General features: G+C 66.0%; 1 protein-coding gene across 2 annotated transcripts in view; it reads right to left on the minus strand.

The window, feature by feature from the left end:
- The window catches only part of KIF26A (kinesin family member 26A), a gene marked incomplete at its 5' end in the record, with an annotated part of 39,247 nt that extends 13,117 nt beyond the window's left edge, over positions 1–26,130 (minus strand). For both annotated transcript variants that reach the window (XM_082649447.1, XM_082649446.1), the window contains 5 exons: positions 162–351; positions 6,181–6,371; positions 12,887–13,321; positions 25,491–25,736; positions 26,089–26,130. In XM_082649447.1, coding sequence (XP_082505573.1) covers positions 162–351; positions 6,181–6,371; positions 12,887–13,321; positions 25,491–25,736; positions 26,089–26,130 — 1,104 coding nt within the window. The remainder of the gene's footprint in view (positions 1–161; positions 352–6,180; positions 6,372–12,886; positions 13,322–25,490; positions 25,737–26,088) is intronic.
- Between the last annotated feature and the right edge of the window lie 1,664 nt (positions 26,131–27,794).

Below are 27,794 nucleotides of genomic sequence, written 5' to 3' on the forward strand. Positions count from 1 at the left end.
GGGCCTGGGCCTCTGTCGCCCCATCTGTACACTCACCAGCCTGGTCCAGCCCAGGAGAAGGAAGCATCCCCTCCACCTCCCGCACCCCATCCCGCAGCTGCCCAGACACCCCAGCCTCGTGCCACCCCCCAGGGTCACCCCCAAGTCAGGGCAGGGCCTACCTTTCCGACACTGCTGGGGTTGTGCTTGGCCTTGGAGGCGGCCCTGAGCAGGCAGGGGGGCACGGGCGGCGGCCACAGCTGCAGGGCCCCACTGAAGTCCGTGGGGTAGGTGGCGGCTCCTCGGGCGGCGGGGGCCGGCGGCGGGCGGGGCTTCTTGCGCTTGGAGGCCAGGCTGAGCTTCTGGGCAGCCCTGGGGAGGGGAGGGGCGGAGAGGGCAGGGGCGGGAGGCGTGGGGAGGGGAGGGGAAGGGAGGAGAGGCGGTGCGGGTCCTCAGAGCTGTCCTGCCACCCGCCCCACCCTAAATGCGGCTACACGGCCACAGGTCATTCCCCCCCAGCCAAGCAGGGGCCCCCGGGGCTGGGGCCACCATGTCCAGCCACTGGCAGCTCTGCCAGTACAGGCCAGGCGACAGAGGCCCCAGGCAGACACGGGACCCCGGCCCCCCTCCACACCCCGCACTGAGGGCATCCCCTTCCCCCACCCTCTGCCGCCCCAAGTCCCCAACTCAGCAGCTGGGGCGGGACGGCACATGCTGGGGTCCGCCACTCACAGGCTGTGTGACCCACACGTGGTGACTTAGCCTCTCTGTGCCTCGATTTCCCCATCTCTAACATGGGATGACATGACCACCAGACGCCCTCGTGTATAGCCCTGAGGAGCGAACGCATTCAAGGCACCCAGCACAGGTGACACAGACGGGCCTGGGTCCAGGCGGCCCTGGTTCCAGATGGCCCAGGCCTCCGTCAGCCCCCCCACCCCGCCCGCCTTCCCGGTGAAAGGGGCTGGAGGTCAGAGCAGGGCCAACTCAGGGCTGAAAGAAGCTGCCCACCAGGCCTGCAGGCAGCCCCCCGCCGCCCCGCCCAGCTGCCCCTCTCCCAGTCCTGCTGCGCCCGCCCTCCTTCTCCCAAAGACCCCAGGCCCCTGAGTCTCACCTGTGCCCCTCAAAGGGGCCCGACAGGAGGGCCTGCACCCTCTGGGCACACGGCCCCCAGCCCGCCTCCCACTCGGAGCAGCTACCGGCGTTTTGCTTAACTCCTCTCATCTTTCACAGGAGCTGTCTTTTAAGAGACCCCAGGGACGGCTTTCTTCCTAGCGAGGTGTCATCAAGGAAAATAAAAGTAATCTACGGTGCGGGGCGGACCCTTCCTAACTCAGTGGGGCGGCCGGTGCACGCCTGGCGGGGGCGGGGGCCTGTGAGCGGAACCCACGAGCTGCCCGGACAACTCGGGCCGGGGCCCTCAGCCGGAGACGCGGCCCCGATTCCTGCCTGAGCGCATGTGCCCTAAACCCAAAACCGCCTGAACAGAAGTCCCCAAGACGTGGGGGAAGGGCAGCACAGGGACTGCCCGGCACCGGCCTGTCCTGGGAGGCACCGGCTGGGCCCTCGAGGAGACTGGACAGGTCAGCAGACCACCACAGCCGAGGTGTGTCCCCCGCTCCCGTCACAGCTGGCTCCCTGCTCCTCCCTAGGTCGGGCAGGGCCACCCAGGGTCCCCGAGGCTGGGGTGGGGCCACCCTGAACCCCCCAAGGCTCAAGGGGACGTGAAGGCCAGGAGGACGGGTAAGGCGCTGGGGGAGACAGGACATCGGGCTGCAGAGGCCACACCAGAAGGCAGTGCTCTGCCTGCTGCTCAAGGCCACAGACGGCTCTGCACCCTCTGTGACCCTCTCAGGAACCAGGGTGTCCGGCACAGACCTCAGCCCCCTCCGTCACCCTCAGGTCCCAGCAGCAGAGCACAGGGAGGTGTCCTTCCCCGCTGGACACGCCCAGGTCTCGCCTGGACAGAGGCTGGGCCCGGAGCCATCTGAAGTCCCGCCAGTCCCACGAGGCTGGAACGGTACTGGCTGGGCGTCTCTGCCCCATGGTCTGACCTAACTCGGGGCACCCCCTCCTCCCTCCCTGGCCCTGGGTCAGTCCCCGCAGGGCTGGGAGCTGAGAAGCTGTGCCCAGCCTGCCCAGCCCTCCAGGTCTCTGTTCCTACAGGCTTGCCTCACCGGGCATGACTCAGAGGCCTCGGGACAGCACTGTCTCCTGTGATGAAATCCAGCTCCCTTCAAAACCGGGACAAGACCGTCAGCCACTGAGCAACTGCACCTCAGCTCACACGGCCTGGGGGTGGTCGCGGGATGGTCCCAGCCTCTGGGTGCACAGACCTGGTTTCCAGGCAGTGAGGGTGGGGGAGGAAGTGATGCCAGGCTTCACAGAGGCTAAGAGAACACACAGGCACCACACTCAGGACCCCGAACACCCACTGCATTGTTGGGGAGCAGGGTTGGGGTGCGGGGGGCTCAAGGCAGAACCTGCAGGGGGCGGGTGGGCACGTCTGAGTGGTCTGGCTCTAGAGAGGAGACTTGGAAAAGCAGGAACTTCACCTGCACGCACAGCTCTCCTCGTCCTCAGAGGACACCTCCCCCGGGAAGCCTGCCCTGATGCCCCCACACTGGGCTTCCCCAAACCCTGTGCCTGCTGCTACCACGGGAACCATTCCACGCCCTGAGCCACAGGTTCACACGGCTGTGTCCCATCAGGTGGGGGCTCTGGAGGGCAGGGGTTTGCCAAGCCCAGGCCTAGAACACAGGGAAGCTCAGGATGGGGCCTGGAGGGAGGGAAGGAGGGAGGGAGTGAACTAATGAATGAGGGAGGGACCGAGCTCCTCCAACCTCCCTCTGAGCTCCCAGCCCTCTCACCTAATCCCAGAGGCCTTTCCCCAGGCTCACTGGCCCGGGTCATTAATTCACATAAACAGAAAAGAAAATATTTGCCTTTTTACAAAGAAAAATTGCCTCTTCCAAACAAGAAGGTAATTTCACAGGCAGTTGGCCTTGACGGTGAGGTCCTTAATCACCCTGAGGAGACACACGGGCCTGTCTGGATGTGTGTGGGGGTCAGTTACGGCCAACCCAGGGCTTCCTGCCTGGGCCGCCTGGAGGCCGGCAGACCAAGCCACATGCCACATGCCACATGCCACGCCCCACGCCTGCATCCCCCCTCAGAGCTGCCTGCTAAGGGGGCCTACGCCTCCGAGGCCGAGGCCCAAGGTCCTAGCAGCCCTGACCTGGACCGCTGCTCCCTGCCATGGCCTGCTTGCCTTTTGCACGTCACCTGGGAACTTCACGCTGAGGCTACGAAGCTGCCTCACGCACCCTGCCGGTGACAGACACCTCTCCGTGGGGCCCTCCTGCCCATGCACCTCTGGGCAGCACCCGCTCTGGTTCTGGGCCTCTGCCAGGTGCCACACCTGACGTTCCGTGGCCTGGGCACCTGGGCTGACATTCCGTGGCCTGGGCACCCGGGCTGACGGGAAGGGGGCTCCGCTGAGACTGCAATGGGGCGGCGGGGGTGCCTACGAGTGCAGGGGGCTCCTGTCGCCGAAGGAACCCACCACTCGCCCTGCCCTGCACCTGCCCAGAAGACCCCCAGCAGTTCTTCCCACGCCATCTAGATTCAGGGGTCCAGGAGGTGAGCCCCGGAGAGGCCCAGAAGCGCGGGTAGGAGAGAGCACTAACGGACGCATCTCGGGGAAGGAAAGGCTGCAGAGACAGGAAGGACGGGGACATCACACAGCGTCCCGAGGACTCGGGAAGGGGGAGTCAAGGTCACCAGAGCCTCCGGAGAAAATGTAATTACTGGCGGCCCGGCCTTTTCAGGACTCTGGTGGGGGCTGGCACGCTGAGCTCTCGGTCACAGCTGTGGCTGCAATGCCCGAGCGACCCACCCAGCCCAGCTGAGGCGTGCAGGGCGCCGGGCCTCACCCCTGTGCCCTACGCCCTGTAACAAGACCCTGGGCACCAAGCCACCCACAGAATCACCCCCACCTTGGCTTGCCCACAGCAGGGTGAGGGGCTCGGAGGTGGTCGGGAAGGCCCGCGGCTAGCATGCCCGCAGGGAGTGCTCAGGGCCGGTGGAGAACCCAGATCCTGACCCCACCCTATCCCGTCTCCACTTGGCAAACACCGGACTCCTACTCAACCCTCAAAGCCTGTGTCCTGCGACACTGCTCGGCTCCTTCAAAGGCTCCGTGCTGCTGTCAAAGGCTGACAGACCCCACCCCGACTACCAGAAACTTCCGAGGGGCAGGGCATGGGCTGGGTGTCAGCTTTGCCCCCCAGATGCCCAGTGAGGGATGCAGGTGGGAGCACGGAACACGCGCTCAGCTCGTGCCCGAGGCCCCCCGGGGTCCAGCAGCTCCTGGTCTTTGGGGACTCTGGACAAGCCCCTTTCCCCTCTGAGCCACAGCCCCACAAAGCAAAGAAGGGCACATACAGCTGAGAGCACCCCCCTCACCCCAACAGTGAAGGGTGCCACAGCCCCAAAGGGCAGAGGGTCTCGGGCCCAAATCAGGCACGAGCTGGAGACGGTGTTCCCCTCAGGAACACCCACCCCACAACGTGGCCCAGGACCCTCCGGAAGCCGCTGTGACTGGGGGGATCCAACAGGCTGGAAGTAATGGCAGCCGGCAGTGTCCCCCCCCACCCCACCCCCGCCCCATGCCTTGTAAACCAGCCCCCAGTGCTTGTTTCTATGGTAACTTCCCAAGGTCAGTGGAGGCAGCCTAGCTCAGCTGGAGACAAAAGGCGCACCCCTCTTGCGGGCCCTAGGCTGCTAAGGAGCCAGTGTGGCGCCCAGACCCCCGGAGCTGGTCTTCGTCCTCAGAGGGTCTCAGGCTTGAAATCCCCCAGCAAGCATGGCCTGATGGAGTGCGGCCGCTGCCCAAAGCCCAGGGGCAGAGCCTACCCGGGCCAGGACACCTCCCGAGGCCCGCTTTGCCCCTCTCGTCCCCTCCACAGGGCTCCCGGGCCCTCCAGGCAGGCCCCACCTGCCCCGTAGCCAGAGTCCCAGCCGGGCTCTCTGCACCTAGCTGGGGTGGTGAGCCCGCACAGGGCCACGATGCTGTGCTCACCAGCCTGGCGCCCCCCAACACCCCACCGTGTGCCCGCCACTGGGCCAAGCTGACGCGGCGCAGGCTCCTGGGATCAGGGGACCAGATTAGTGCCCGCAGGGGCTGCTAATGGGACAGTGACCCGTGCCGGGCCAGCCATCACCGCTCATTACCACCGGCACATCCTGCGTTCCCCACGCCACAGGGGGAAGCTCGGAACCCAAGGGCATCGCCAGGGGGCGCGCAAGTGGGAGAAGGGACCCCCTGCTCCCACACACCACTCCCCCGCACGCTGCACCTTGCTGACGCAGCGCCCCGGCCTGCCAGGCCTCGTCCACGCTAACCGACGGCCCAGGACCTGGTGTCTGCGGGGCCACGCAAGGCATCCCGGGGACGCGGACGGCCCGGTCGGCCCTGCGCACTGGAGCTCGGGGCTGGGGCGGGGACCCACCTGGTTCCTGCTGCCGGTGGAGCCAGATCTGACAGCAGAGCCGTGAGGGGGTGTGCCAGCAGCCCCCCAGGAGGGGGAGCCCGGTAGGTGGGGTGTGGGTACAGCCGGCCCCCAGGACAGCCTCCTCGGTCACCCAGGGATGCTCCCCCGGGCCCGTTCCACCCCTGTGCTCCCCGACTGCTGGGACAGCTGCCCTGAGACCTGCCTCATCTGCCCCCCCTCCACGGCCACCCTCCCCCTCCCGCCGGCCCTGGCTCAGGGCCGCCCAAGGACATCCACCACCCACAGCTGAGCGTCCTCCCGCTGGGGCAGCGTCCTCTCAGGGCCTCACAGACATCAGCTCGCTGCACCTCTGAGGAAACTGAGGCACAGAGAGGTTACGTGACCTGCCCAGGGTTGCACAGCTCGGAGCGGCAGAGTTCGAACCCTGTCCTTGGCTGTACCCCACCCCCAGGGCGAGAGGCCTCCACTCACACTGCCGTCGATGTGGCGCCCTGAGAGGCCGGACGGACGGAAGGACGGCTGCGAGCTCCCCTTCTGCTCGACTGCCAGCAGCGCAAGGCCACAGATCTCCCCGGGAAGGCCCGCAGGCTGCCAGGCCAGAGGCTGAGGTCCCCAGGCCCCCTCACACTGTCCGCGCCCAAGCTGCCCCCAAGCCAGGCCCCGGGCCTGCCCCAGGAGAACGTACCTGAGGAAGAAGGAGGCTGCGGCTGATGGGCCCGTGGAGGCTCCCGCTGGGATGCCTGGGGCTGGGGTGACCAGGGCCGTGGTGCAGGCCCCGCCGCGGCTCCACGTCTTCGACGCGCCACCAGGGCCCACGGACGGAGGGCCGTCCCGGACCGTGTCTGCCACCGCCACCGCGGCCACCGCTGCTTCAGCCTGGAGGGAAGCAGGGAGCCCGCATGAGGGACAGGCACCCGTCCCTCACCGGGGAGCTGGGGAAGCAGGCCCGTGCACCCCGGAGCCCAGCAAGCTCCCTGGGCCCTGCACGCACGGGACCAGCCGGCTTGGGGAGTGGCTGGAGCAGAGGCGGGCACAGACGCCCGCCCAGGGACTGGACTTTCCAGCCCCTCCCCCTTCCAGTTCCACAAACACAGTGACCACAGTGGTCAGGACCGATGGACAGGGACCACCCCCTCACCCCTGGGCCATCTGTCTGGGAGCACCCAGAGGCACGACTGAGAAGGAACCACAATAAAGATTTGTCATGAGCGCTAACTGCCCCATGTGTGATAATGCATTGTCTTCCCATCACCTGAAATACTACTCTGGCATTTCCAACTCATTAGCTAAAATAAATTCCGGAAAGGGAGACAGGCTCGTAGCGAAGCACAAAGGTAATTAAGCGCGCCCAGGACGGCGCTGGCAGACTTGAGATCCGCCCGCTGTATATTACATTTACGCGCACGTGTCGGGCCCTGGACCCCCAGGCCAGACCTGGCCCTGGAAGAGGATGGACGTCGGCCACCCCAGCCCCATCCCCTTCCCCAAGGCTCCCCAGGCACCACAGCCCGGTCCCTGGGGCTTCTGGCTTCACTTGGCCCTGAGCCCTGTCCAGGGAGTCCTCTGTACCTGGATGAAAGGACAGGGGCCTGTCTGGTGAGCCTGCCTGTGAGGAAGCCAGGGGGCAGCCACACTCCAGGGGGCCTAGCGTCCTCGGGGTCTCCCAAGTGACACGGCCACAAGCCACGTCAGGTAGCACTTCAGCAGAATAAGCCATCATGGGCCCCAGGAGGAATGTTCTGGCAGGGGGTCCCGCCACCTCACAGCAGCATCCCTCCTCACCACGGCAGAGGGTCTCACCCCACCCAGCCCGTGGTCAGCACCAGCTCCCAAAACCCCCCTAGGGACACAGCAAAAACATGTCTGCAAAGGAAGTTCAAAGGGAGCCCCAAACCTTAAGCTGGATGGACGCCAAGCACCCCCACCTGGCCCCCCTGCAGCACCCCCAAGGCTGCAAGGACAGGTCAGTGGCAGAGAAGGGCCAACCTGGAATAGTCCAGGCCCTCGCCAGGCACTGTGCTAGCGCACCACACCCTGCCACCTGCCTCGCATCTGCCTATAGGGCAGGAACTCCTATGCATCCCTCAGAACCCAGTCCGGCCAGCCCTCTCCTTCTCCAGGCCACTCCCTGTGCCTTCCCTGGCCTCCCCCAGCCCTCAGACCTCCCCCAGCTTCCCCCAGTCTACGTAGTGCTGCCAAGTCACAGAGAAACAAGGCCAGGCTCAACTGCCCAGCACCCTATTCTCCGATCCCCCAAGCTTGCATGAGCACCTAGTGCATGCCAGGAATCAGGAGGCCCCGGAGGGAGCCTCTACACTTGCCCGGTCTCCTCCACATCCATGGCACCTTGCCTGGCACGTAGCAGGTGTTCAATAAATCTGTCCTCCAGGAGCACAAAGCGTGGCAGGGACACGCGGAGCTCACGGCCAGGAGGTGGGCCCTGTGCCCCAGGGCAAGGGGGGCGCTGCAGGAGCAGAGAGGCACCCGCTCACAGGGAACATTCCACAAGGTGGGGGGGTCAGCCAGGCCTGGACCTGGATAACGGGAACCGGACGCTGCTTCTCCTCCAGGCAGCTGTGGAGCTCAAGGCAAATGTGAGTGACGCAGGGCAGCCAAGGTCCCCGACAGCCTGGACGCTGCCCACTTCCCCTGCGGCCTTACACGCACGTGACATGCGATGCTCCCTCACCTCAAACGTCAGTCCCTTTTCTGTCACTTCACATACGTGCTCCCCGTGAAAGATCTAAACTCGTTTGTCGAGCAGAGCGGTGGAGGACAGGACTGATGTTAAAAGCTGCGTCACCCACAGGGCCTGGCCTGGGTCTGGCTGAGCAACCCCCTGCGAGCAGCGCACGGCCGGGGGCTCCTGGGGGCCGGGGCAGGGCTCACCCCCGCAACACCCCGGGTGCCCACTGCCCCAACCGGCCCGAGGCGGGGCCCACGCCCAGCAGCCCAGGCTGGCCCGGCTACGCTGGCCAGCAAGGCCGCCTGGATGGCAGGGGACAGGGCTGTGAGGTCACGGCCCCACACGGCCCTCCACCCACTCCCGCGGGGCCCAAGCACCCCACCTCCCATGCCGGCATCTCTGCCTTCAGCCAGGACGTCCGGCCCCACCAGCAACGGTGCAGGCCACCCAGCCTGCCTACGGCCGGCCGAGCCCCACGCTGACCTGTCGGGGGTCCCGCACGCGCCTCGGCTCCGCCAGCCCACTGGGAGGCCGCTGCCGACTCCTGCCGGAAGCAGAGCCCAGACGCACCCAAAGAAGCCGAGGGGGCGGGGGAGGGAAGACACGACACGACACAACACGGGGACAGCAGATGGGGGGGGAGGCGGCCAAACGGAAAACGTGATGGAGGTGCCACAGCAGCAAGGAAAGAAAAGCATGAGGAGAGGAGCGTAAGGAGGGCCCGCCGTCCCGGGAGGCCCCCGCGGCAGCCTCCAGGCCTCTCTGCAGGGCGCCCACGACGGGGCGCCGGGGTGCCAAGGAGCACGGCCTGGGAAACACCAAGCTAACCCATTCCTTAGGAGCCCTCTGCGCCTGCATTCCACATCTGCAAGATTGTGGCCCGTGAAGGACAGCGCTCCCCAGCTCCTCAGGACAAATACCTCTCCGGGGGCCACTTCGTGCCCAGAGGAAAGGTGGGGAGGCAGAGGAGGAGGTGGCTAAGGGGCGGCCAGAGCTGAATCTTGCCCTGCAGGGGGCACGGGTGGCATCGTCCACTGGGCATGTGCCAGGCCCCCTCAAAGCTCTGCCCGGTCACCCAGAGGGCCCTGGGCTGGGACGGTCCTAGCCTCTGCAGGTGCCTTGTCCCGCCCCCGTGTCACAGAAGCACCTCACATGGAAGTGGGGGCCCATCTGTCCAACTTCCACTCCACGGGTGGGTAAACTGAGGCCCAGAGGGGGTACCAGCAACGGGTTAGCCAGGTCAGAGGGACAAAGCTCCCTCCATCCCACGCCGTTTCGGCCTTGTCCCCGAGGACAGGTGAGCACCCACCAGGGACCCCCGCCAGGGTTCACAGGAAGTGGGGGGAGGCAAGCAGGCTGGCACACAGGCAGCAGGAGTCAGGTCCCCAAGCTGGGGCCACCCAGCCTCCATGGACAGAGGGAAATCCTGGCTCCACCAAAAATGACCTCACCTCCCACTCAAAGCAGCATGCAGCACCTCCTCCAGGAAGCCCTCCATCCTCCCTGTCCAGGCCGAGCCTCCGCTGTCCCAGCCCCTGCGGCAGGCTGGGAACCCTCTGCTCCAGGTCCTCCTCCACGAACTGTGGGGCCCTGGGTAGGGCCCAGCCTGTGTCTACAAGACTAGGGAAGGTTCGCACAGGCTCTGCTAGCCTGGACCCAAGGTAGACGCACCCTTCACCCAGTTACTCAGTCCCACCCTCAGCCGCCCCAGGCGGTGCTACCTTTAGCCTACCGTGGGGTCAGGAGGCCAAAGCCTCAATCTCTTGGCATCGGCTGTAAAATGAGTGCAGATGTCCTGTGAACATCTGACGGGGCCCTGCCAACATGGGGGAGACATCACGGTTCACAGCCGTGTCCCCGTGGAGCAGGCCAGGGCAGAGCACCTGGGGCGGCCCACGGGCACCTCCATCCCCCACAGTGGCAGAAGTGCCTCTGCCTGACACAGTCTGGAAAGCAACTGCCCGACTGTCCCGCTGGGCGGCTCCCACTGCCGGGAATCGTCACTGGACACTCGGGAGGTGAATGACCCGGAAAGGGCCGAGCTCTGTGCTCTGGACGGGGAAGCGGGCTGCAGTCTCGACAGCAGCGTGGCTGGCTGAGGGCTGCTCCTTCCGGACAGTAGACAGCCATGCGCACAGAACGACCCCCGGCAGCCCACGGGGCAGGCTCCCAGCCACGGCGCCTAGAACACACCAGGCCTTCCACCCACCTCGCCCGCCCAGATCCAAGTCTGCCTAGAGACTGTGGCGCCCAGGGCCGCTGATGGGCTGTGCTGGAGGTTCACAGCACGTCTCTCCAGAGGTATTTAATTCTAGAGCCCAACATGCAGTACTTTAACATTCCAGGGCTGCCTCTAACGATCAATGCCCCGGTTCAGGGGAAATTACCTCATCTGAGTCCAAAAGTTCTATTTATGGTTCTAATAATCTCTCTATTGATCGCCAGGACTGTTGTCTAATTATAAATCCACTCCCACCCACCCTGAACGCAATCAATGCACACATAAAACCAACAGGGAGCCTTAAATGTTCACGTTTCACGGTGTGCAGGCCACCGGCGGGGCTGCCCAGCTAGAGGCCAGTGACCCCACCACAGCGCAGGGAGGCTGCACCGGGGCGCTGTGCCATCCCGCCCTCTCCCACCTCCGCTCACCCCACCCCTCCGCCTCCTGGAGCCCTCAGAGCCGCGGCCAAGCCGTCTCTCCACCTGCAAGACTGCGCTCAGCTCCCCCCAGGTAAGGAGCCCCCTGGCTATTCCCAGCAGCCTCCTCTGCCCCCATATACTTCTCGCTGGGCCCACCATCTCTGACACCTCCCTCCAGGCCCAGCTCAATGCCACCTCCTCCAGGAAGCCGCCCGGCCCTCTCGAGCCCCTCGGCACATTCCTCCCGGGCAGCCCAGCTCTCGGGCCAGGAGGCACCATGGGACTGGCACGGCAGAGGCTCGCCTCCCTCTTCTTGACCTCACTCAGGACTTAACAAATGCAGGAGTCGGACACAGTGAGGCCACACCCAGGGGGCGTTGTCACACCAACTGGAGGCTAGTTCAGACCCAGAAGTTCTTCCTGGGAGCCCCCTGTGCACTGAGGGCCAGGGAGGCCCCAAGGACAGGGCAGCCTCAGGCGGACCAGCTCCAGCAGCGAGTCACAGGGGTCCAGCTCCCAGCAAGGGCAGGGTCTCGCCAAGGGCCACCCTGGAGGCAGCAACGTCCAGCCAGCACATCTCGGTGCCGTCGGAGGGGCCAGCAAGCCCAGAGGCGGGGGCAGGGCGGGGGTCAGTCCCGCCCAGGGGCTGTACGGACTTTGCCCCAAGAGCTGGGGGCCCTCCTCGTGCCTCCATGTCCCACAGCCCCAGGGGGCACGGAGACCCCAGGAGACATCTGCCTCGTGCTCTATTTCAGAGACACTTGCTGGGCGAGTTGGTGCGGCTGGCGCTGTGGTGACTGGAAAGGCTTTCACAGCCACGCACCCGTCTCCCTGCCCCTGGGGATCCACGGGGGGCGGACGATACAGCCACACTTGTGCCGCACCGCCACCTGCTCCCCCCCGGCCGCGACCCCACCCCCAGCTCTGTCTCCCAGTAAGGCCTCCCCACCTCCATGCACACAGACCAGTCCCTCTGCTTACAGGGTCCCTTCTACTTTGTCGCCTGGTGAGCCCCTATTCCGGGCACGGCTGGGCCCCCAGGAGAAGGCACCCCACCCCCCCCCCATGTCGTGCAGGGCTTGGGCCTCCTGGGGAAAGGCCCTCCCGGCGCCCAGCACACCTAGTCCCATGTACCACCAAACCCAAAGCAACTCCCTCCAGCGTCCCAGGAGACCCCTGATCCAATAACCCACCCTCTCCCGACCCCCTCCCCACCCTGGTACGCCTTCTCTTAGAAGGAAGACTGGGGGGACACAGAAGCCACTTGGGAGAAACTCCCACCAGAGAAGCCCTGTGACCAAGGCGGGGCCGGGCCCCCAGCTCCACCCTCCGGAGCTGGGGTCATCTCAGGCCGCGGGGCCCTCCCTGGGCACACCCAGCCCAGGTCTGGGGCACCCCCGGCACCCCTGGTGCCCAGAGCTGGTTCCACGGAAGCTATGCCACTGCTGTGGGTGACAATCTGGTGGGCCTGAGGAGGGGAGCCCCGGAGCGGGGAGGGGGGTATCCCGCAGTCACCCAAAAAGAGGCAGCTCCTGAGAGGCCAGACCCCGTGTAAGTGGGAACGGGGTCCCTACCACCTGCAGGCCCCCCGCTACCCTCCAGGCTCTGTCACCTGTCCAGGGGGCAGGGCTGTGTCACCCAGGGCTGCTGCGCTCCAGGCAGGAGAGCCTGGACAGGGAGTCACCAGGAGGAGATGTTGGATGACGTTCTGATCTTGCCCCAGCAGCCCACAGGGCCCTTCCATCAGCCCACGGCGCCACGCATGCTCTCAGAATGGCCAAACCGTCCCCAACCACAGGCCTGTGCCAGGTGGAAGCGAAGTTCCACGGTACGCAAGAGGACCCTGCGCCCCAGTGACCTCGTAGGCTGACTTGACGAGGGCCTTGGGAATGTCCGGGGCCTCCTCCAAAAGGCACAGCCCCCCTGCTCTAGGGGGAGCCGTGCTGCAGGGTACCCACTGAGCTGGGCGCTCAGCCCCGGAGAGCGCCCAGCCCTGACCGGCTGTAAGCGTCCTGCCTGGTGTCCCAGGGGGCCCACGGCCCACTGCGCCCCGGGCACTCACCAGGCACGTCGGTGGCAGGAAGCTGTTGACCCTCGAGACGCTCCACATGCCCTCTAGGCACTGCTGGGCCTGGATGGTGACCGTGCTCAGTGCCCCGCCCAGGCCGGCGGGTGCCACTGACACCTGGACGCTGGGCCCGGACGGCCAGCCCAGCCCCTTCCTCCTGCCCGGCCCCACTCGGCCCAGCTGCCGCCCCACCGGGCCCACCGGCGCCGGTCCATCCCTCGGGCCGGTGGCGGCACCGGGGCTGGGGGGCATGAGTCCGGGGCCTCCATGGGGGGCGTCAGGGTCCTCGCGGCTGGCGGGCGCCTGAAGCAGCCGCAGAGCCTCCCGTGTGAGCTGGGTCAGGTGCGTGGTACAGACGTCACAGCGGCGCTCAGCCTCCGGGCGACACGCAGGCAGCTCGTCAAGAAGCAGAGCGGAGAAGCACGGGTCCTGGGGGAACAGAGGACAAAGGGACAAAGGGATCAGCGCCTGGGTGCCAGGACTCACCGCCTGGCCCTCACGTCCACGGCGCCAGGCCAGCGTGCGTGGCGGCCGCCGCACCATCCGTAGCTGACTAATAAGTCCCGAACTGTGTCGTCAGCACACACCCAGCAGGAAATAATCATCGGGGCTTGAGGGTGAGGCTTGCGGCGCCCTTGACGACTGCCCAGCTCCTCCTGCCGTCACCACCACGCTCGCTCACAGCTAAGGAGGCGTTTGCACGCTCCCCGACGTGCAGCCAAGGCCGCGGCCGCCCGGCCGAGGAGCAGCCAGGGGGCCGGCAGAACAAGGCATCCACGGCGGGCTGGGGGCAGCCAGCACCAGGGCCCCGGCTGGAAGCAACGTCTATTCCAGAGCCAGTGGAGGTGGGGCCGGGGGGCTGGAGACCCTCCCCCTGCCTTTGCGGCATCTCTAGCCCTGCTCCACAGGGCTGAGCTGGTGATTCCAAGTCCACGGGAAAACAGAGGCCAAGCGCGGCCAGCACAGACAGGAGGCAAGGCTCGATGGCCTCCACGCTCCATCCCGGGCATGGACTTGGTCCCTGCAGCCCACCCCCTGGCCTGCACTGAGGGGGACACACGGGTCTAACTGCAAGTCTGGTAACCAGAGAGGGCTAAGAACAGGAGCCAGGGGAGCCCAGAAGAGGTCCTCGCCTAGCCTGGAGGTCAGGGAGGGCTTCCTGGAGGAGGTGACATCTCTGGAAGAAAGAAGAGGAGGGAGCCAATCCTCAGAAGGAAACTCACTGGAGGGAAGCTGTTAAGAGTCCCATTCCCAGGGCCCAGCCCCTGCACCTCGACCCCCCACCAGGCTCTGCCTCTGCCTCTCCCCGGGGCAGCCCCGCAGGGCTCTGGGTCTATGCTGGGACCAGCCGCTCAGCATCCTTGCCCCTTCCCCGAGGGGCAAGCCCCAACCACAGGTGCCTGGCTGGGACACCCCCTGAGCAGAGCATGAGCCCAGCCCAGCCGTGGCTGTGACCACCCAGGACTTCCCCAGTGTCACCTGACAGAGCAAACCCCAAATGCGGGCCTGGGTCTCCAATTCGGCCAGCTGGGGGACTCAGCCGGCCCCATCCCTCCCCATCACCACAGCCTGGACCCGCCGCACGTCTGCAGAGCCGGGGCCCTCCCCCCTCCCTGGCCACGCTTCTCCCAAAAGGTTCTAGGCAAGGGTGGCTCCAGTCCAGCGGCCCTCTTGGCCAAAAAAGGACTACGACCTCCCCAAACCCTCAGATGCAGAAGCCGTAAGCATCGTGCAGGAGGGGGTGCCTCATTCATCCCAGCAGGGTTCCCCAAGCCTGAGCTGTGGCCAGCCTGACCAGCGTCCACAGACGCCTGGGAGGGCTCCAGAGGGTGACAGCTGGGACAGGGTGGCTTGCCGTGAAAGTCCACTCTGCCGGTCCAGCATCAGAGGGCATCGCTCTGCTTCTGTGTCCCCAAGACAGGCAGACCTCGGAGATATTTCAGTTTCAGTCCAGATCACCGCAATAAAGGGACTATTGAAATAAAGCTAGTCACGTGAGGTTTTGGTTTCCCGATTATAAGAGCTATGTTTACACCTCACTGTAATCTTCACCGTGCAGTAGCATTGTGTCTAAAAAAAACAATTTAATGTTAAAAAAGAGCACGGATTAAAAAACGACGCTGTCAGAAAAACGGCGCTGACAGACTCGCTGGACACGGGGTTGCCACGAGGCCTCGGCTCGCAGAAAACAGCGCACCTGTGAAGCGCAGCAAAGCAAAGCGCGTCCAACCGGGTGTGCCTGCGCCGCCCCGCGCTCCCGGCAGGCTCGGCCATAGAGCTGCCCCCTCACGTGCCCCCGGGCAGGCCCGGCCGAACGACAGCGTGACCCCAGCCAGGCCAGGCCTTGCCAGCTACCTGATTTACGGGCCGCTCCGGAAGGCCTGGCTTTTCTCCAGCAGGGGCTGGCGGGCCCCAGAGCCTCGGAAGCGCCCAGCGTGTCGGGTCCCAATCAGTGACACCACCCCCGCCTGCTGCTCCCCCGTGGGGCCCCGGGGAGGCCTGGAAACGCCGCGGGGACCCCACTCGTGTTGCCCGTGGGCCACAGATGGAATCCAGACGGCAGCCCAGCCACGCCTGGCTCCCACGGGCCGGCTGTCACTCCATCCCCCACCCCCAACCCCGCCAGTTTTCCAGGCCCAGCCCTGATGACTCTGGTTTTTCCACTCAGCGGGAGGCAGCTAATGGTGGGCTGGTGAGAGGGCGAGGGAGGGCGGCCGCTAGAGCCATTAACCAACTTGAAAGGCGGCCCAGACCCCGCCCGGCCCAGGCCCAGCTGCCCATTGTTCTAGGGCCTCTGCTTCCGGGGAGCCCTGGCATCCCCTCCACGGCCTGCACAAGAGGAGGCGGAAGGCAAGTGGGAAGCGCAGGGCATGGGGGGCTGCTAACAGCCCTGGGCCCCCACCAGATCCCCACCGCGCGGCCACGGCAGCCCCCCGCCCAAGCCCCGCCCCCAGCCGGTCCCGAGGAATCCAGGTGGGGCGCCAGGGAGGCCCCAGCGGCCCCAGGCCTCAGGCTCTGAGCATCAAAGCCCTACGTGGGAACCACAGGGGTCTGCTCCGGGGGGAGAGGGCCCCCCTAGCTCAAGCACACCCCGCACAGGGAGACAAGCCCAGGGCTGCCCGGTCACCTGCTCGGTGAGCCAATTGAGGGGGTTTCTGCGCTCGTGGCCCCCCAGGTCTCCCGAGTCCTGCCTCACAAGTTCCCAGGAAGGCCAGGCCCACCCCATGGCCAAAGCCCCCTTGAGGGGCCAAGTACCCCCTTGCAGCAATGGCAGCCGAGCCCACCCCTTGGGGGACCCTCCCATCATCACTGCCGAAGGCTGGCTGATCCCCCGGGCCTCGAGGGGCTCCCGGCGTGGGGCAGGCCCGTCTCTCCAACCCATCTCCTGTCACACACGTGAGATGGCAAAGGCCAACAGGGGGAGGGACCCGCCTGGAGTGACCGCACGGAGAGCCCAGCGGACCCTGAGCCCCTCAGACAGGCCAGGCAGCAGCGGCTGGGCCACCACAGGGGCCAAAGCGGCGCTCGGGCAGCAGCTGGGCCACTGAGCAACCTGGGACAGTCACTGCACGCTGGTCACTCAGAAGCACAGCCCTCGCTGGAGGGACCAGCCGGGGGACCGCAAGCTTTGGGCAGGACAGGCCTAGAGCCAGGATCCCCGCCCCCAGCTGCTGGCCCAGCACTCGGGGCTCCAGGGAGGGGGCTTCTCCTGGGAGCTGGCACGGGCCACTCCCAGGAAGGGCCCCAGAAGGTGAGGGGTGACGGCACCTTCCACACCACTGCCGATCCCTGGGCAGCCCTCAGGGAGACAAAGGCCCCTCCCCACTTCTCAGCCACCCCTTCCCCCCAGTGCAGCCCACAGTCCTCAGACCCCAGCACAGGGCGGGGAGCTGGGGGACGCCTGGGAGGAGCAGCCCTCCCTCCCCCAGGCCTGGTCTCCTCTCCCAGCCCTGGAGCAGCTCCTGGCAGCTCCAGGGTCCACAGGCCCAAGTTCCAGAATTTTAACCCCTGAAAGCCCCGGCCACCGTGCAGCCTGGCACCCACCCCTCCCCTCCAGAGCCCAGCACCTTCAGAAAGACAGTAGTTTTCCTGCTGCAAAATATTACTTTTAGTTTCCTCTTTGAGGTCTAATCAGACAGATATTTCACTTGCATTTGGAAACTGTTTTTCTTAATTTGATTCAACTTAGCGTCGCGTACCACCTACCCTGCACGCTGCCTGGCTTTCAGGGAGCCTCCCCGCACTTAAAAATGATGACTTCTCACTCTTCGCTTTGTTTCTGGGTCTCCAAGTTGCTTTAAGTAATCCTTCCATTTGCTCCTGTGAGGGAGCCCTGGAGGGGGCCGCACTGCCCCACCATCACCACCAGGAGAGGCCTCCCCAGCCCGGCTGGCCAGGCCCCCCAGCAGGGCAGGAGGGGAGCTGACCAGAAGCCCCCCACCCCACCGCCACGGATGCCCCCCGGGAGGGGGTGGGAAGGGGTTCTATTCCCCAATTCAGAAAAGCCCCCAGGCCGCAGGGCTATGAGGCAACCCTCTCTGAGCCCCCATCACCCCGTCTTTTAAAAGGTGGCCTGGGCACCCACTGGCAGGGCGGCTAGGAGAGCACATGGGCCCAGAGGCCAGCCACACGGTCAGGCTCGACAAGCAGGCACTGAGCAAGGTCCCACCAGCCACAGCTCCCTCCGCCCCATCCTCCCTTCTCTCCACAAACAAAGCAGCTGGGCCGTGACCCCGCGCGGCCCCCTTTTCCGGAGTTGACAACAGGTCCAGGAAGGGACCCCTGGCTGCCGGGCCGGGCGCTGCCCTCCCGGGCTCTGCTGTCGAGGACATTCCCAGGTCGCGTGCAGCGGGCTCGGTTTCCAGCCACACCGCAGCCATCCCGGGCCCTCCCTCCCTCCCTCCCACCCAGCCAGGGCCTCACCAGGGGCCCGGCCCCCAGCCCCAGGCCCCACCACCTGCTGGGTCCAGTGGGATGCCTGGAGACCCAAACCCAACCCTCCCTCTGCCAGCCAGGCCGCCAGAGACCACCCCGGCCTGCAGGCCTGCAGCTCTGAGGCCCCAAGCTGACACGGGGGGAGGGGAGGGGGGCCGCAGCCTGGCCCACCCAGCGCTGCCCAGCACCTATCCCCAAGACCCTGTGCCAGGCACCGGCCAGCTGGGCAGCTCGGGGCACACACTAGCTCATTGAGACCTCCTCCCCTCAACGGCCTCTCTATCCTCCACACGAGGCCACACAGGGTGGGGGGGGCCCGGGGGGCTAAAGGCCAGGCAGGCAGGACGGCCTCAGCGGGTGAGGGTGGTGGAGAAGCAGCTCTACCAGGACACCCGCCGCAGGGTGGGAGGGGTGCCTGGCGCCCAGCCGGACACAGCCTTCAGTCTGACTGTCCACCTCTGGAGGCGAGCACAGCCTGTGGACCTCAGTTTCCTCTTCCGGACAACGGGCCGTGGCAGATCGCACCCCGCAAGCCCAGCCACGGCCAGGGCCCCCAATGCCACTTGGGAGGCTCTGAGTCCCGGCAAAAGGGGCAGGTGCAGAAGCTGAATGGGGCCCCTGCCCCCAGGTGGCCCCAGATACCGTGTCCTCCTGCACACAGGGCCACCCCCGCCCACCAGCCCCTCCGACAAGGCTGCCAGAAGAGCCCGGAACTACGGCTCTTTATCGGAGGGCTTCCCAGGACCCCCCAGGCCCCACTTCTACTCCAGGGCTGGAGCGCAACTGCACTCCACCCCACCTCCCTACCTTCGACCTCATCCTGCTTTCCCCTTGTCACCCTACAGGGCACCCAAGACACAGTCTCCGCATGTGCTCCGGGCAACCCCATCCTCGAGCTCTTGATGCTCCACCCCTGGAGACCCTCACCCCACCTCTGGGCTAATTCCAGCCCAGATCAAATACCACCTCCTCCAGGAGGTCCTCCTGGGTGCCCCTTTCCAGAGCCCTCCCTCCCAGGGCCCTTTGGTTAAGAGCACAGACTTCAGAGGTGGAGAAGCCAGGGTGCGTGGCCTCGGGCAAGTCACTCACACCCGTGTGTCCGCTACTTCCTCCCCTGGCACGTGGGGTGGTGGAGCTAAGCACATAATTCCCAGAGGCCTGCTCACTGGTGACGAGTTTTGAACAGGCCAAGTATGTGGGGCTGGCGGGGATTCCAGGAAGCAAAACTGGGCTGTGGCCTCGCACCAAGGCTGTGTGGGGGAGGATGGCGACGGGGAGCCTAGGACGGGGCAATTCGGAAGGAGCCGACTCTGCAGCCCATACCCCCGAGCAGGGCACGGGGCAGGGTCAGCGCCCGGCACGCTCCACCCGGAAACGGAGGCAGTTGCGCAGGCCAGCATCCATCACACGGGATCAGAGGTGAACGCACACGGCGGTGTAAGGACATCCACCCAAGGCGGACACAGCAGCCTGTCCCTGGGCCGTGTAGGACCGTAAATCCACCAGCCCCAGGCACCCAGCTGAGTCCAACCACCCCTGCCCCAGCCCAGCGCCCACAGCCGAAGCCTGGGATGCTGCCCGGGGGGGCAGGGACCAGACCAGATGAGTCCGGGGAGCCCTCCCAGGAGCCCTGCGGTCCACATTGGTCCCTCGGCCACAAAACGTAGCACCAGAAGCAAAAGCGCCCCTTCACCCAGAGGGGGCCAGAGTGTCTACTCAGCCCAAGGACGCTGTTCCCAGACAGGGCAGCTGAGGTCCTGCCAAGAAGCGACCACACCACAGGAGCTGGGGCCACGGGAGCTGGGGGCCACAGGAACTGGGGCCACGGGAGCTAGGGCCACGGGGACTGGGGCCACGGGGACTGGGGGCCACAGAAGCTGGGGGGAGAGGCTTGTCCGCCACGCGTCCACCCAGTGGGAATGAAGATCACGGGGCTCAGAGGTCAGGGCTCAGGGGTGCATGACCAGAGAGCAGCTCCCAGAGGGTCCCAGACAGCCCAGACTGGCTGCTTCCAGAAACCTGACAGGGGACAGCCTGGCCCTGAATGCCACCCCCCACCTCACGGGTTCCCCGTCCCCAGGAAGCAGACGAGTGGATGGAGGCCAGACGCACTGAGGGACACTCGATCCACTTCCATCCTGTTTATTTATTCATACCCCGCACCTTCTTGCACAAAAACTGCGGTGGCTTCCAGGAATTACTCGGCATAAATTGGAAGTGAAACCACGTGGCTAGAGACAGTCATGTTAGAGCAGCTAGGAACGATCAGCTCCCACAGATGTGTGAGAAAGGGCCCATGCGGTTGGCGGAAGCTGAAGACTGCATTTGCTGTGAGCTTCCTGGCAGGCAAAGGAAAAAGGAAACTAGACTTTCCTTGCCATTCAAGACCACAACCAGCTCTTCCAACTGCCAAGTAAAAGATCCCTTCAGGACACTCGAGGGACCCTTGAGAAGGCCCCAGACCCCCTCCCTTAAACCATGCCAGACCAAGACAAGCCCCCGGAAAGGCACTGAGCAGCCCGAGGTACAGGGGTGACACCCTGACCCTCCCCCTTTCAGCAGAGAGGCAGTGAGGAAAGTCACCACAACTCACTCCCCTGCTCAGCCCCAGTGCTGACTGCAACTGGACTCCCCTCAAGAAGCTCCCTACCCCAGACCCCAGCCGGCCCCCAAAGCCCCATCTCCGCCTCTGGCTGACGTTCAGAGGACAGGTGTTTAGGACCCGAAGCTCAGCCCCGCCCCCACTGCCCACCCTCACTCCCCGAAGCCCCAGACCAGCAAGGACCCAAGACGGGCACACGGATGGGACTAGAGGAAGTTCTCAGGGACAGCAGGGGACACCAGCTAGACCACCGCCCACCTAGGGAGGAGGAGGCCAGGGCAGGGTGTGGAGGGGCCGGCCGAGGTCTCGCAGAGGCCAGGTGGCAAGGCCAGGCCTGACCGGCCTCCTCCCTCCTCCCGCCCAGGCTTGGTCCCCGCGGCCTGATCCCTCCCCGGCTGAGTCATCAGTCCCCTACCAGCTGGGACAGTGCCCAGCAGCCAGCCCCAGGGAGCACCGGCCCCTCTCACACCTCCCAGCTGCCTCTGGGGCTTGCCAACACCCGGCTCAGCAGGAGAATGCTGTTGACACCAGGCGCCCCGCCCCGGGGAGCCCCCCCAGAAGCTGGTGGAGCTCAGGCCAGGCTCCAAACAGCATGCGGGACACGGGCCCAGGGACTGTGACCCCAGGTGGCAAATGTCCAGCACCAGCTGGGCCAAGCCCCTGCCGCCCCGGGACCCCACCGTGGCATACCAGTGCGGTCAGAGCTGGGGGCAGTGGGGACAGACCACCACTCCTGAGCCAGGCCCCAGAGAGAGATGGGAGGGTCTCCAGGCCTCTAGCCTTAGAAGCCTGGTCACTCACCCCGAGCTGTGCCCAGGGTGAGCCCACGGCCTCCCGGCAGCCTTCAGACTCGCTGTCCAGCTTGGCGAAAAACACGAACCAGTGCTGGGGCTGCATGGGTGGGCAGTGGTTCTGGAATTCGCAGGGTGAGGGAGGACGAGACCCCCCTGTTCGGGTGAGCGAGAGATTCCCAAGATCGAAAGGAGAACTGATCACTTCCCCCATCTGAGCACTAATCAATTCAGTGCCGTGTTGACACGTGGACGTCACGGGTTCCAGAAGAGTCACCACCTCCACGCGACGCGTCTGGGCGGCAGCTGGAGCAGATCCCCAAGCAGGATCCCTGCCCCCCACAGCTGCAAGGGGCTGGGGACCGCCATCCTCCACAAGGGCCTCATATGGGGCGGCGGGGAGAGCCAAGATCCAGTCCAGCAGCCCTCGGGGTGAACACAGCAGGGTGTGCGAGGCAAGATCTGGTCACTCAGTCGTTCAACAAACGTTTCTGGGTGACCCAGACCCCATGCCTGCCCTGACAGAGCTCCTGGCCTGGGGGTAGCACACTGGCCACAGAGACCACACAGTGGCCGTGGAGTGTGGGAAGGGCTCAGAAAAGGCGGGGCCAGGTGGCAGCAGGGGTAGCCTCTGGGAGGACGGTGGAGATGTGGGGGAGGGAAAGCTCGGGGGAGGGGAGGGGAGGAGAGGTTCACTGCACATGGAGGGCCACCAGGCTCTGTGCCAGGAGCTCAAAGTGAGGCCACTCAGTGAAGAAGGGGCCCTGTGCCCAGGGGCTGTGCCTTTCGGGGGGCCTCGGTCTGGGCTCAGTCTGGTAGGGCCCAGGTGGACAGCAGGACCCAGGACTGGCCAGGGACCCTCCTGAGGGCTCCACAGTTCAGAGAGTCCCCTCTGGCTGCCCTGAGGGCGGGCAGCTGTGGGTGGGCTGGGCCGGGGGACAATGACAGGGGCCTGCAGGAACTTGGTGACCAGTTTGCCAGGGAAGGCTGGGGCCTCAGGTTCTGACTCGGGGGATAGAGTGGCCAGTACTAAGCTGGAGGGCACTCAGTCGTGGAGGAGAGGAAGGCCTGGCTTTGGTCCCTGGGTGGGGGGTTCTGGGAGCTCCCAGCAGAGGCCTCTCAGAGGCAGGGGCAGGGAGAGCAGAGCAGGGAACTGGCAGGACCACCTGGGGAGGCTGGGGCAGGGGGAGGGGGTCTGGGGAGAAGCAGGGCATCTGAAGCGGGGCCCACGGGAGGAGCGGCCCGTGGAGGCCACAGGACAGTCCGAAGGGCGTGCTCCAGGCCACGCAGAGGTCCGAAGGGGTAACTCAGAGACAAGGCCTTGGGCCCTGGTGAGAGCAGAGGTGGCTCCGTGGAGGCCCAGAGGCCCCAGCCTGGCATCCCCTCCACAACCAGGCCCACCGCCCCTCCCAGTTCAGGCAGGACGGTCTCTGGGCTCCAAGCTGGGCAGGCAGAGCATGTTCCCTCCCCCACGGCCCCCAGGGACACTGGGGCTCCAAAGCAGGGGGCACAGTCCTATCTGCTCCGCATGGATGAGGTCCCTGGGCAGGAACCACGGTCATCCTCACTGCCCAGGTGCGGAAACTGAGGCAGGCGCAGGGAGAAGGGAGCAGAGGCAGCAAGGGGGAGGCGGGCCCTCCACCCAGGCCGCCCGCCCACCTCCCATGGGCACCAAAGACCTGGGCACAGCATGACCCCCGAGCCTACATCCCAGCAAAAGCAACAAGGGCTGAGGCGTACGGGCCAGCCCGTGCCAGACGTGGCCCAACACACCTGTGAAAGGGGTGCGAAGGTGGCCCCAGGTACAGAGAGGGAAACCGAGGCCACGAGCTCTCAGCGAACCTGCCCAAGGCCCCAGCCTGGAGCTGGCAGCTGGCAGGAGGGTGGGCAAGAAGCCAGCGGGGAGTCGAGCCCCGGCAGGGATGCCTCAGGCAGAGGATGGGGTGGCCGTCCCTCGACCCTTGCAAGGCTCCCTCCCACCTGAGACCAGGCAGGGACCGCAGGGGCAAGGGCCTCTCAGCCAGCCTGGGGTCCCAGCTCCACCCTCATCCCAGGCCAGGGGAGCCCAGCAAGCCACCTCCGGCCCGGGGCCTCCCCAGATGCCCCAAGCATGGGACTAAGTGAGATGACAGCCAGCAAAGTTCTCTGTAAACTGAAGCGCTGTTCTCACAAAGCTCATCTCCTCACGATGAGAAACAAGAAAGGGCCCTAGGGAAAATTCTAGACCACAAACTACATTCCAGTGCCTTGTCAGTCTCAGAGCAGAGCCCAGTGCCCCTGGACCATCGGGCCAGACTCCTGGGAGGCCCCCCTGGGGCTCACCCAGAGCCGGGCACACGCGGGTCCCCCGGCTGCCCCAGCCTCCTTCGCAAACCAAAAGCAGAAGCAGCTGCACAAGCCCATCCCGGGCACCGTCTCCCCAGCCTGCCTGCAGGAAGCTCTGGGGCAGGCCGGGTGAGGCTGCAGGCTGTGCGCGCATCAGCCTGGGTCACACAGGACAATGACACCCGCCAAGGCCCCAGCCACCTTGTCCCATGTCCCACGGCCCGGGCGGCTCAGCCCAAGGGCCTGAAGCCCCCTTGGGCCCATTCCCACCCTCTCTGGAGAAACAGTGGATGACGGGGCCCTCCCTTCCTCAGGCACAGCACCCTACAGGTTGGACAGCACCCCAGAAGGGCCGCTGGAGGCTACCCCCATCTGACAAAGGAGGAAATGCAGCGGGGGAAGGGCCCAAAGAGATCAACAAAGCCAGAGACCCTGGTCTGCTGCATGAACAGGCCGCTGGGTGCCAGGGACAGCTGGGGAAGGGGGTGAGCCCTCACCTGGCACTGAGGGGTGCCCAGTGTCAAACGCCAAACTCGGGGAGGCCAGGGGAGGTGGAAGGTGAGCACTATGGGTGGTCCAGGGCCTTCCCTGATGAGCTGTCTGCAGGAAACGACCACTGAGACATCCAGATGAGGGACCCCGAATCCACCGGCGACTGGTGTGACCTGCAGCTCTCTCCACCAGGATCCCCTGCCCACCTGCGACCCACCGGCCACATGTCCAGCACCACCAGGCAAAGCCCAGTTCAGTCACTAAAGCCTCTCCTCTCTCTGGCCTCAATTTCCCCTAACAGGGTAGTAAGATGGCCCTGTGGCCCCGTCAGGCCCCCAGGAGTCTAGCCCAGAACACCCTCTCCTGGGGCCGTGAAGGTCTTCTCACGTCTTTTCAACCAGATTCAGGCCATGTGGGGCACAGAGCGTGGCAAGGCTGCACCCTGCTCAGGGCAGCAGATGCGGGAGCGTGCAGCCCCACCCCAGGACGGGCCACAGGCCCCCTCCCCTGACCGCAGAGCGAGGGTGCCCAGGACACAAACCAGACTCACATCCCCACTCCCAATGCCGCGGGGAACACCGCTGGACCCCAGGAGGCCGGGGTCTCGCCCAGACAACAGGGCCTCCTCGGAGAACTATATTTAGATTCAATGGGGATTATGCAGGCTTACTTCCCAGGACAGCTTTCAGAAAGGCTGCAGGTCGGGCGGGAAGGGCTTCCTCTGGAGAACCCCCCACCCAGCCCCCAGCTTCCCAGGCTGTGCGAACTTCCAGAGCCCTTTGTTCCTGGAACAATGGTCCCTGCTCCTTCCAAGACCAGGGCAAGCCCGTTGGCTACAGAAGTCGGCAGAGCGCCCTCCCCTGGCCAACACCTTGGCAGCTGGGTCTGGAGCCTGGGAGGCCAGATGGGTGGCCACTGCCTAAAGTGGCAGAGTCCCAGGCTGTGGGCCACATGCAACTCTTAGCTATGGCCCTGGGAGGGGACAGGGAGGGGGGCCCCCCTCACAGCAGCTGGCCCACCCTCTGGCCCTCCAAGCCCTCCTGCCCCAGGTGTGCAGTTTCCAGACACCTGGCTGGGGGCCCAGGTGCTCCAAGGGCAACAACGCACCAAATAACCTCTTGCCGCTGGCAAGGCAGGAGCTGTCCCGCCCGGGGTGGAGGCCCCGCCGCCTCCCCCTCTTCTCCCTCTCCCAAACACACACTTGGCTTCCAGCTGTGGGACATCTGCAGCAGAAACGCCCACCCAGCCCCTCCCATCAGACAGTGGGACCCTCTTAGGATGAAATGCCTCAACTCACACACAAGGTGTTAACAGACGGGAAACCGAGGCCCAGAGAAGGGAAGGGACTGGCCCCAAATCCACGGTGGAACCTCGCCTCCCTCCGGGCCCCGAAGACTCCCAAGTGTCAGCATAGAACCCGTCCCAGGGGGCGGCCTGAGGAAGGGTCACTTACCCGGAGGGGTGTCCCGGGCCCGCCGACCAGCTTCCACGCCTGTCGCTTGAGCTCGGCGAGCTTCGTGTGGCAGTGGCGGCACCAGCCGCCTCCACCAGCCGAGTGGCCCTGCTCCGCGCCCGCCCCGGCGCCCTCGGGCGCAGGGCGGCTGCCGCATGGATTCTGCTCGGGCCCGGCGGTCAGCCTCTTGCGGGGGGGCACCTCCAGCAGCTGCAACGTCTCGCGGGCCGGGCCGCCCTCTGTCACCTGGTGGGGGGGGCAGAAGGGGACAGTGAGCTTGGGCCGCTGGGCGGCGCCACCCCGGTACCCAGCACCGGAGACTCCCGACCTCAGAGCGACCCAGGCCGAGTGACTCACTCGACAAAGTTACGAGCGCTGGGCACGAACCTGCAGCGCAACGTGTTCTTCCATCCCGGGAGGGCTTCATTGCCCGCCACCCCCCCCAGCAGGAGGCCCGTCGCCACCCGCGCTCCGCTCCAGGCCCGGCCCCCAGGGGCCGCCGCGCACCCTGCCAGTGTCCTCTGCGTCCCGGGCTCGGTCCCGGGCCGTCCGCCGGCCCCCCGTCGCCCGCCTCCCTCTCGTGCCCCGCTGCGCGTACCGCGGGCTGCGCCGCACACAGGGGGGCGCCGCGGCTGCCCATGGCCGGGACGCAGGAAGGGCTGGGCCGTCGCTTCGGGGCCACGAGGGCTCTCCGGGGTCGCCGCGGCTACGTGATCCGGCCTGAGGACGCCCCCATGGCGAGGCCGGCCGCTCCGAAGTTCGCGGAGCAGGCAAGTGGCGGAGAGCGCGATGGCTGTGGCGGCGAGCGCGCTCGGAAACGAGGGCGGGGCCGGGGACTCCGGGGGCGGGGAGGGGCGGGGCTCCGGGAGAGCTGTCCCGCCCCGCCCAAGCCCTCTCTCTGCAGTGTGTGGGGGAGGGGGTCCCGCAGCGCCGCGCGGCCGCACCCACTCCGAGGCCCCCAACCTGTTAGGCGAGTCCCAGCCCGAGGGAGGGGCGCTGGGGGCCGCGGTGAGATACCCCGTACACGCGCGCGTATGCGCCTTCCTGCTCCTCTCCTGGGACACTGGGGTCTCCTGGGAGGCCCCAACCCACTCGTCACTTTACAGGCGAGAAAACTGAGGCCGCGGAGGGGAAGGTCTTGCCCAAGGTCACACAACAAAGTGGAAGGGAACCCCGGCCCCCAGGCTCCCGATCGCTTTTTCCTGAAAATCCAGCGCACTCCGCGTGTCGGTGGCCACACTTTGGGTCTAACTGTCACGCATGGGTGAGCATCGCCGGGCTCTGCGCCTCGGAACGTGCAGCGCCCATGCCAGTCTATCTGTGCCTAGGCGTGTCTGCACACGGCACGCGAGTCTTTGCAGCCGCGCGTGTGCAAGAAGGCCGGTGTGCGCGCCGTGCGCCCGGGAAGAGGGAGGAGGTGGCCCTGGGGGTGTGCGCGGGACCTGTTGTCAGCCGGCCGGGCAGATGGGAACTTAGCTCCGGAATTAATTGCCTGTTAGTCTCCGGCTGGGAGGTCGCCCCCCTTCTCCGGCGACCAGTTGCTCCCGCTCCAGCTCAGCCCTAAGTGTCTTCGCTATCCGAGGCGGCAGGCGGATCCGGGTCCGGCTCTGGGTCAGCCAGAAATCCAGGGTCGGGCTCCGCGGGCGCGGCCACCCGGTTTCTCGCGACGCGAGCGCTCCCTGCTGGCCGCCGGGCACCCGCCGCCGCGAGGCTCGGTAGAGGCCTCGCGCCACACGTCCGGGGCGAAGAGGTACGCCGGGGGAGGGGGGCTAGAAGGAGCGGAGCCAGAGCAGAGGGCGGCTGGAAAACCGCGGCCCAGGCGGAGACCCCAACCGCAGCTCCCCGGCACGCAGTGCGACCCTCACACAGATTCGAGCCGCTCCCCGCCTCTCCTGAGCCCCTCAAAGCGACTCCTTCTTTATGTTTTGCCCACCCTGCCTTTCACTAGAAAGGTCCTCTCCACCTACGCACTCACTCCCCAGAAAAGAGTGGAGCGGGGTGATCTGCCCCTCCTGGCTCTCCCAGTTGTTCTTGGCCTGCAAAGCGGCGAGGGGAGCATAAAGTGGGCAAAGGGTCCCCACTCTCACTCCACGGTCCCACGTCGTCCAGCCCCTTTCCACTCGGCCTGGACGCCGAAGCTCTTCTCCTTTTCTAGCTCCTCGAAGGAAAGGGGCGTCACCCCCGTCCGGATCTGGGTACAGCGGGACATCGCAGCCCCCGCCCCTCAACTGCTCTGGGACACAGACACACACATACGCAGGCCCGGGAAGCGCGACTCTATAGCACGCCGACGCACACACTCCT

This window comes from Grampus griseus, assembly GCF_964374135.1.
Source record: "Grampus griseus genome assembly, chromosome: 2".
NCBI lineage: Eukaryota > Metazoa > Chordata > Mammalia > Artiodactyla > Delphinidae > Grampus > Grampus griseus.